This window comes from Mandrillus leucophaeus, unplaced genomic scaffold (assembly GCF_000951045.1).
Source record: "Mandrillus leucophaeus isolate KB7577 unplaced genomic scaffold, Mleu.le_1.0 Scaffold200, whole genome shotgun sequence".
NCBI classification, from domain to species: domain Eukaryota; kingdom Metazoa; phylum Chordata; class Mammalia; order Primates; family Cercopithecidae; genus Mandrillus; species Mandrillus leucophaeus.
This window is the reverse complement of record NW_012102033.1, coordinates 475,536-485,194: the sequence shown is the minus strand read 5'-3', so window position 1 is coordinate 485,194 and position 9,659 is coordinate 475,536. Positions and strand designations below refer to the sequence as shown.

Below are 9,659 nucleotides of genomic sequence, written 5' to 3'. Positions count from 1 at the left end.
GCCTCTGTGCCCTCTGGTCCTACAATTACAACATAAATCACTCAGGGCTCTTGAAGGACAGAGAGGGTCTGAGACCTCACCTGGCCCAGGGCCTGGTGCGCAGGCTGTTGTGGGGTTGGTGGGGTGGAGCCACTCTGTGGCGGGACTCACCCCTGTCCCCATGCGCCCCACAGATACACATGGTCTACAGTAAGCGGTCAGGAAAGCCCCGCGGCTATGCCTTCATTGAGTACGAACACGAGCGAGACATGCACTGTGAGTACCTCCCGCCGAGCCTTGCCCTCTGACCCGCTCTCACTTCTCTGCTGCCCCAGCCCCTCCCAGTCTGTCCCCTCCCCCACCCTGCCACACCTGACATTAGCGATGTCTCTTTTCCTCCTCCCTCTGTTTCTGATGTATCTTTTTTTTTTTTATATATGTGATTTTTAAAAAAAACCAAATCCCCCACAACGTGTGTGTGTGTGTGAACCTGGGGAGGTAAGTGTCACACGTTGAACCTCAGGGGCAAAGAGGGAACTGGGTGAGGGGCTGGGGCCAGTTGGAGGTGGGGGAAGGGGTCGGATTTTGGGGGAGCCTCTCCCCATTATTCCCCCCACTGAAGTTGGGGGTGGCCAGGTTGCAATGAGGACTGGCCTTTGAACCTGTCCTCTCTTCCCCCTCAGTAGAACTGGGGCTGGGCCACCCGACCCTCTGCCTCCCCAACCCTGGCCCCCCACCCTGTTCCTCAGTGGGCAGTGGGGTGATAGGCATGTTGAGCGCCTGCCCCTACAGTTCCAAAGCCCCCTTTGAGGCTGCCGCGGCGTCCACATGGGCAGGGATGGGTGGGGGAGGGTGGGCAGGGCTGCGGCGTGTCCAGGGGCCGCCGTATTAATTGATTGTTCTTATTGTCACTGCAGCCACCACGCAGCTGGCTTGCAGCTGATGCTTACGCTCCCCTTACAACACCTCAGTGTATGGTTGGTATAAGGGTTTGTATCATGGGTAAGATCACTCAGCACCGCACACCAGCCCAGCTTAGCCAGGCAGCTCAGGAGCAGCGAGGCGCCCCTCCTCCCGCCCCAGTCGCCCCCGCAGCCTCCCCGCACCCATGGCCCTTTCCTTGTTTGGGTGCCCTTTGTCCCTCCTGCCCCGATCCGTATGCTCTCCGAGAATCTTGCTGATCCCAGGAGGGGAAGGATGAACCCGGTAGGAAAGGCGGTGGCCTCTCCGCTAGGGTTCCACCCAGCCTCTGATGACCCGGCTTCTCGATGTCAGTGGCGAGGTGGCGGGAACACCGAGGGCAGGGCACCAGGCCAGGGCTCCACTGGAACCCTTCAGCCTTCCCTCCCTGCCCCCGTGCTTTCTGTGGGGCTGCTACTGTGCTGGCCCTGGAGAGTCTTTTTGGCTGCTAGTTTTGGGGTGCTCTGCGCCCTTCCTGTCTTCCTTACTGTGGTTGAGGCCTCCTGAGGGGGCTGGCTGTGGTGTCCAGCCGCTCTCCAGAGGTGGTCAGGAGCTCCCCAAAGTGCATGGAATTGGGGCTTGGGGTGTGGGAGGGACCAAGGGGTAGGCTGCCAGCAGCTGAAGGTGTCAGTAGGTTTTTACTAAAGAACCTTCCACTGTCTAGAGACTTGAGAGAGGGAAAGAGAGAGAGAGGCCTAGACGAACACAATCACATGTTTTCTTTGCTGTTCCTCCCGGGATGGGCCTCTTTTGGGGTTTGGGACTCTGAACCCGAGCGGGGTTCCTTCGCTTGACTTTGATCCTGGTCCTTAAATGCCTTTCCCCACTCCCCTCCTGTGGGTTCAGGGGCCAAGTGGCCCCTCCTCAGAGTACAGGCAGCACCGTCTCCTGGACCCCTGTGTGCCAGCCTCTGCAGACGCAGCTGGTGGGAGGGAGCATGGAGTTGGAGGTGGAGAAGTCGCGGGGGGTGGGCTATGTGCCTAGTTCAGTGTGACTTGGGGACTGGTGAGGTTGGACAGGTTTTTGAGGCCTCCCCAGCCTTCTTTGTAAATTCACACGAGATAGTCCAGGGCTTTCCAGAGCCCAGCTTGGATGATAATCCTCGTCTCCCCGACTCTAAGGCCTCCTTGAGATTTCTCTGGGGTCCACCACATCCTCTGCCTGTCTCCAGGTGGTACAGGAGATGTGGTTCCTCTCCCTCTCCTGGCTCCCTAGAACCCCCAACTTCCCCTCCCTGTAGCTTTAGCTGACCCCATGGTGGTGGGTGTGGGGTCTGTGCGCGTGCTCAGGTAAGCTTGGGGGCTCCAGGTAAGCGGTCCCGTGTCCCCCCCCGGGAAGCCCGCCTCCTCGCCAGGCCCCCAGGAGTTGCCGAGCCCCCCCCATCCCGCTCGGTTTGGACACCCGCAAGGCCGGCATCGGTAAATGGCACCTTTTTCTCTTCCTCTGGTTGTTATTTGGGGGGGAGCGGGCTGGGGCGGGGCAGGGTATTACGGTTGGTTGAGGACAGCCCCCTAGGCCAGGGCTGGGTGGGGGAACAGGGACTTTTTGGCCTTCCCGATAGCCCCACGTGATCACAGGCCAGGGCCTCAGGCTTGCCTTCTGCTGTGCACTACCCGAGAGCAGCAGTGAGCCTCTCCCCCATCTCCCCTCTACGACTCCCCTTTCCTGGCAGGCTCAGGCTGGGGTGCGCTCCCAACATGTGTTGAGCCGGGGGTGTGGAGGGCGAGATGGGGCGGGGCTGGGGGGGGAGGCAGAGTCAGTCATCTCAGGTAAGGCAGGGATTTTCAGTAGCACCGCACGGCTCCCCATGCTTCCTCCACTGCCCCTCTCCCCTGCTGCAGGGGCCCTACCAGGCCCCCTGGGAGTGTATAACCCGCCTCTCTGCTCCCTGCCATTTCCTGAAGATTTCTCCCACCCCCTTCTGGTTCATTTTCTGTTCTGATGTCTGTTCCCCCCACACTCACCCCCCTCCAAAAAAAAACAAAAACAGAAAAACCGGTGTGGTCTGGGGTGCGGAGCGTCCCAGCTGGGCCTCCTGCCCTGGCTTGGTGTCTCAGGGTGCATGCTTGGGGTTGTGGAGGAGCCCCCTCCCCCACAGCAGAGTCCAGCGTGGAGTTAACCTTCAGTTTCTTTGCAGCGATTTTGGCCGCCCTGGCGGGAGGGGGCTGTTCCATCATGTGGGAGAGGAAGGACGGGGGAGCCCAGGGGGTGGTGGGTGAGGGTGAACATCTCCCTCGACCAGGAGTGGTTGGGGCGCCGAGAGGAAGCAGAGGCTGAGATGGAGCAGGCCCTTCGCCGGTTTGGGAGAGGGTTGGTCTGGCTGTCAGTTGCCTGGCTGTCTGTTGGGCGTGTGCGTGTGGGTGATGATGGGGACACGGGGCGGGGATTCTGTAGACCCGGGCCTGTCCTGACTAGAGGACCCTCTGGGGACTCCTCCCCTCCCCCTCCCCACATCTGTTACAGCCGCTTACAAACACGCAGACGGCAAGAAGATTGATGGCAGGAGGGTCCTTGTGGACGTGGAGAGGGGCCGAACTGTGAAGGGCTGGAGGCCCCGGCGGCTAGGTGAGCACGTCCCACCCTCAACGGGCTCTCGGGGACCCTGGACCTGGTGGCCTTGTTCTCCCTTCTTTGCTGCTTTCTGCTTCTCTGTCTGCTGCCGGCTCACGTGTCCCATCACGTCCTCATCTCCAGCTTCTCTGTTTCGTGGCCATCACATTTCTGACAGCCGCCTGTCTCCTCGTTCTGGGTTACTGTGAGGAACAGGGGCACCAACCTGGAGAGGCCTGAGCCCACATGCTGGCGTCCCCACTTGCTTGCTGGGGGCCCCCTCTACCTGCCTCATTGTCCTCCTCTTAGTGGAAATAACCTGAGTTTGCTGAGCTCAGTGTACTGGGTGCCCAGCTTGGCAGTGACGCATGCTGGGGTTGTAAATGTCACTTGCTCATCTGCTTCTGCTGCTTGTTCTTGCTCTTGTTCGCTCTTTTACTGATTCAGCAAGTGCCTATTTGATCACCAGCCCTGTGCCAGGCTTCTAGTCAAGAGCAACACAGAGGCAGCCTCTGCCCTCTGAGCCTCCTGCATTCAGTCTCCTCATTGTCGTGTGCTGTCTCAGGCAAGGTCAGTTTGGCTGCAGGTATCAGAAATAAACTTGAGCTTCCTGAAACATAAAAACATAAAAAAAGAAACGTAATTCTGTTGATACAGAATTATGGGCATCCTTTGGAGTTCAGAGGTATGTGATGCTCATGGATCTAAGAGGACCTGGTAGCTGAAGCTGTTAAGAGCTGGGGCAGCCAGGCCAGGCACGGTGGTTCACACCTGTAATCCCAGCACTTTGGGAGGCCCAGGCGGGTGGATCACGAGGTCAGGAGTTCGAGACCAACCTGGCCAAGATGTTGAAACCCCGTCTCTACTAAAAATACAAAAATTAAGTGGCCGTGGTGGCGGGCACCTGTAATCTCATCTACCCAGGAGGCGGAGGTTGCAGTGAGCCGAGATCGAGTCACTGCATTCCATCCAACCTGGGTGACAGAGCAAGACTCTGTCTCAGAGAAAAAAAAAAAACTGGGACCACTCACCTGTGATGTGTGACGGCCCACAGCTTGCTTCTGCCTCCTTAGCCTCCATGCAGCTGGGTCTGTCCCATGCCTCTTTGCACTGGCCCAGCGCAGCATGCCACAGGCCCCGGCTTTACACTCAGTCCTGGACGGGTCTCTTGTTTCGAGGTGGGCACATCTGATTGACTTAATGTTGGGCGTGGGGTCCTGCTACTCAGGCATGCTTATTGACGACTGAATCCTGCAAAGCTGAGTGACAGTTGTCAGAGAAGATGATGATCCCTGGGCAGACCCCCAGGCAGTAGTAGCCACTTGGGACTCCTCTCCTGCCTCCCAGCCCTGTGTCCTCGCTCTGGATTCACCTGTGCTAGGGAGACCACACTGTAAGCTGCTGAGCCTCTGAGTTTACCAGGCATGTTCTTACTCGACTCTGGTCTCTCCGGGGTGGAGTGGGTTCTTACAGCTCTGCTGTTTCCTGTTGGGGCAGGAGAATTCTGGAATCTCAGCCTTTCCAGAATCTCAGAATCTTCTAGTTCAATTGCCATTCAAACTTTTTGTTGGTGTTAGCCAGTAACAGCTTGACTCGGTGCACCCGCAGAAATACTATAACCTAAAGTTTGAGGAAACAGTTTTTTCTATGTAGTAAGTATATAGTTGTATTTTATATTCTGCTGTTTTGTTTTTTAAGATGTTGGTTGCAACCCATCAGATTGATGATGTGACTCATTGCTGGGTCATGACTTGAAAATAGTAAAGGCTAGTCTAGCTGCTTTGTGCCTGTGACATGGCAGGTGCCTGGTCTGCTGCCGGCTTCCTGTAAGAATGTCTCCCTGCAGCCTCTTTTCTATACAGAACTCAGCCCTGCCTCATGGAAGCTTTTCCAGGCAGTGTGGGATAGAGGAGCGCTTGAGAAGGCAGGTTCTGCAGCAGACGGCAGTGACAGCCCAGTTCTGCACCTTCCTTGCTGAGTCACTGTGGGCCAGTGACTTGATCTGAGATTGTTTCCCCATCATAACCATGAGGTTCCTTGGGGCTGTTCATCTATTCACTTGACACACACACACATCCACCTTTCTATACCAGCTGCAGCGCCACCTGCTGGTACCGTGAGCAAGAGCCGAGTGCGCCCACGGTCCCGGTGCCTTGCAGTCTGGTGGGAGAGGCAGGTAGGGGTCGACTCAGACAGGTAGCAAACCTGAAACTCCGGGGAAAGGAAGCATTTCTGCAACTGTGAGTACATAGGACTGTGAGGAGAGGCTTCTGGAGGAAGGGATGTTCGGGCTAGCCTTAAGGGTGAGTGGGAGTTCGCCAGAGAAGGAAGGGGAGACCAGTCCAGGGCAAGGAGAATGCGCAGACTCTGGGAAAGGCCTGGGACGCGCAGCCAGGGGCTGCGGCTCACACACTAGCGGGGCCCACTCGCTGCTTCTACCACCAGTTGACGAGGAGTTTGGACCTCAGGCTGGGGGACGCCACCAGAGGCTTCTAAGCCGATCACATTTTTGGGTGGAAAGAGCTTTAGCTTCGGGCTTGTGTGAGGATGAGGATGATTGGAAGGGAGGGATTTGAGGAGGCTGTGAAGTGCGCTGTGGTTAATATGATGCGCTTTGGGGTCAAATGTGGGTTCCAGTAACGGCTGTTTCCTAGCGAATGCCTTGTGTGAGTTACTTAAGGAAGATGTGGCTGTCTTGTGATGGGAGTGCACGGGATGAACTGCAGAGGGGGACCCGGCCCTGTGAACACTAAGCCAGGGGCTGCCTTTTTGCTCTTGGAGCTGGCTGATTTCTGCTCCTCCGGGCCCTGCCCCTGCCCATACTGACCCTCTTGTCTGTCTGCCCTGCCCAGGAGGCGGCCTCGGTGGTACCAGAAGAGGAGGGGCTGATGTGAACATCCGGCATTCAGGCCGCGATGACACCTCCCGCTATGATGAGAGGTAAGATTGGGCGACTGGGGTCCTGGGGTCGGGGGCGGTCACGGGGGGAGCCCGGCCACACAGGTCTGCCCACCTCATCCAGGCCCGGCCCCTCCCCGCTTCCGCATAGGGACCGGGACCGGGACCGTGAGCGGGAGCGCAGAGAGCGGAGCCGGGAGCGAGACAAGGAGCGAGAACGGCGACGCTCCCGCTCTCGGGACCGGCGGAGGCGCTCACGGAGTCGCGACAAGGAGGAGCGGAGGCGCTCCAGGGAGCGGAGCAAGGACAAGGACCGGGACCGGAAGCGGCGAAGCAGCCGGAGCCGGGAGCGTGCCCGGCGGGAGCGGGAGCGCAAGGAGGAGCTGCGTGGGGGCGGTGGCGACATGGCGGAGCCCTCCGAGGCGGGTGATGCGCCCCCTGATGATGGGCCTCCAGGGGAGCTCGGGCCTGACGGCCCTGACGGTCCAGAGGAAAAGGGCCGGGATCGTGACCGGGAGCGACGGCGGAGCCACCGGAGTGAGCGCGAGCGGCGCCGGGACCGGGATCGTGACCGCGACCGTGACCGCGAGCACAAACGGGGGGAGCGGGGCAGTGAGCGGGGCAGGGATGAGGCCCGAGGTGGGGGCGGCGGCCAGGACAACGGGCTGGAGGGTCTGGGCAACGACAGCCGAGACATGTACATGGAGTCTGAGGGCGGCGATGGCTACCTGGCTCCGGAGAATGGGTATTTGATGGAGGCTGCGCCGGAGTGAAGAGGTTCTCTCCACCAGCTGTGTTTGGACGCGTTCCTGCCCACCCCCTTGCTGTCATCCCCTCCCCCAACCTTGGCCACCTGAGTTTGTCCTCCAAGGGTAGGTGTCTGATTTGTTCTGGCCCCTTGGATTTAAAAATAAAATTAATTTCCTGTTGATAGTGGGCACCTTGGTTTCTTCCTCACTGCTGTCCTCACCAGAAGGTTGTCCCTGACTTTCGATAGCCCTGCTTGGTTTGGTTTCCAGGGAGTAGTTATAACTTGAGGGTTAGGACGTGAGGCTGGCTCTGCCCAGTAGCCAGAGCTGTTGAACGTCGGGGAGGAGGCCTCTCTAGGGCTCCTTGTCTCCCTTGGTTTTTCACTCTCTTTTTTCTTTTTCATCTCTGGCATACATTCCTCAGGGCTGACCATACCCCTGTCTTGGTCGGGGGCTGGGAATTAATTAGAAGGAGAGTTGATTACTCAGGTGAAGCCGCAGTTTTGAATATGCAAGGGAAGCTACAATCTGCAAGGGAGAGCGGCATACATGGTGAGGAAAGGCAGAATGAACGCACTGGGCATGGGTGAGATGGGGCAGAGCAGGAAGGATGAACTCACATCATACTTAGTAGTGACAGGTGTAATGAGCAGAAACACAGAAGAGGTCCAGCAATTGAGATTTCAAGCAAATTCCTGAACAAAAGATTAAAGCCATCGCTGGTGAGAACACTTCAGTCTGGTGAGTGCAGAGAAGGAAGCCAGTCAGCCTTGCAGAACCCTAGAGGGTCAAGGCTGCAGCTCCAGGAGAGCGAGGGTGGGAGGCCAAAGGCAGAGCTTGGTATAGAACAGTTGGCCTGCTTGTTGGCACTCAGGATGCCTGGGAGATGGGCTGGGGGGTGCCTAGGCAAACCAGCTTGTGTTCAGACCTGCTTGTGTCTTTTAGAAGCATCTCAACCTGAAGGCAAACTTGGCCTGGTAACTCAGAGGGTCTGTGACTGACACTCAGGATTTTAGTCTGCTTTTTAATGGTTTCAGTTTAACCAACTAAGGATACCCAGATATTTGAGGAAAAGCAGACCACAAGATAAACAGAAAATCTGACCCTGGAAGAAATGACTTAGGATTAAAAGAACTTCTTACCTCTAATTAGTATATTTCATAGATACCCCAGATACTGCAACTATAGACTTCTAGTATTGGCTACAAAAAGCCCATTTTGGACTCACATGGCACAAACTGGTTATATAGACGCTGGACAATAGGCAAAAACTTAGGAAAGGCGCCAGAGAGAGGCCAGCTTTGATGAGGCTTGAGGGGGTGGGGTGTGATCCCTTAAAAGAACACTTACAGGTGTGTTTCGTGCTTAACCTTGCCTTTTCCTTGAGGATGTTTTGCCATTTAGCATGGGGAAGAGACTATCAGGCGGGACTGACTTCCACTGGGCCAAGTTCACAGAGGTTCAGCCAGGCAGCTGGGACTTGACAAAATAGGAGAGGAGGGCACTGAGCTCCCAAATCTATGTGCACCCTCCCTTAGAAGCATCTGCCAATTCAAGCTGCTCACTGTCTATGCAAGACCCCCAAGAAACTCGTCAGAATGCAGTAACTGTGAGGCTAAGGAACTGGTGGCCTGGAGACTGCAGCAGCCATGCTGTTTTGGGGCAGACAGGTGGTGGTTCAAGGCCCACCATGGTGGATTGACCCTGCTTGAGATGGCCAGGGTGCCTCAATGTCAGAGTAAGGCCATAACAGAAGAAATCAGACTAAGAGGCTGAGCGTGGTAGCTCACGCCTGTAATCTCAGTGCTTCAGGAAGCGGAGGTGGGTGGATTACTTGAGGTCAGGAGTTCAAGACCACCCTGGCCAACTTGGCAAAACCCCATCTCTACCAAAAATACGAAAAATTAGTCGGGCATGGTAGTGAGCGCCTGTAATCCCAGCTACTTGGGAGGCTGAGGCAGGAGAATCGTTTGAACCTGGGAGGTGGAGGTTGCAGTGAGCCAAGATGGTGCCATTGCACTCCAGCCTGGGCAACAGAGTGAGATTGCATCTCAGAAAGAATAAATAATAATCAGGCTAAGAAAGCCTAAAACCAGACTTTTTCAGGATTTAGGCAATCTTCTAGCCAGAAGAAAAGTCTGAAAGAAGATAACGTTCCGAGTCTCCACATGTACCATTTTTAGTACCCATTACTCAGCATCTACTCAATAGTTACCAGCCTTGCTAGAAAGGACTTAATTTGCTGAAAACCAAGAGGGAAACAAAATAGACAATAGAAAGAGACCCAGGCAGGGGTGATTCAGATGTTGGAATTATAACTATGAGATATATTCACAAAGGAAGGAAAAGATGGAGAATGTTGAGATATCTGGAATCTAGCTACTTCAGAGGCAGAGGTAGGAGGATTCCTTAAGCCAAGGAGTTTGAAATTACAGTGAACTATGATCACACCACTGCACTACAGCCTGGGTGACGGGAAGACCCTGCCTCAAAAAAAAAAAAAAAAAAAAAAAAAAAAAAAAA

General features: G+C 56.0%; 2 protein-coding genes across 4 annotated transcripts in view; both read left to right on the top strand.

The window, feature by feature from the left end:
- Window positions 1-7,325, top strand: part of SNRNP70 (small nuclear ribonucleoprotein 70kDa (U1)) — a 29,711-nt gene extending 22,386 nt beyond the window's left edge. For 2 of the 3 annotated variants that reach the window (XM_011979313.1, XM_011979315.1), the window contains exons 7-10: window positions 174-255; window positions 3,403-3,504; window positions 6,342-6,429; window positions 6,512-7,325. In XM_011979313.1, the coding sequence (XP_011834703.1) occupies window positions 174-255; window positions 3,403-3,504; window positions 6,342-6,429; window positions 6,512-7,160 (921 nt within the window). In that variant the 3' untranslated portion in view covers window positions 7,161-7,325. The remainder of the gene's footprint in view (window positions 1-173; window positions 256-3,402; window positions 3,505-6,341; window positions 6,430-6,511) is intronic. The other variant, XM_011979316.1, reaches the window with a different exon arrangement.
- Window positions 7,326-8,734: 1,409 nt separating this feature from the next.
- Window positions 8,735-9,659, top strand: part of LIN7B (lin-7 homolog B (C. elegans)) — an 11,365-nt gene continuing 10,440 nt past the window's right edge. The window contains exon 1 of the mRNA XM_011979391.1: window positions 8,735-8,739. Coding sequence (XP_011834781.1) covers window positions 8,735-8,739 — 5 coding nt within the window. The remainder of the gene's footprint in view (window positions 8,740-9,659) is intronic.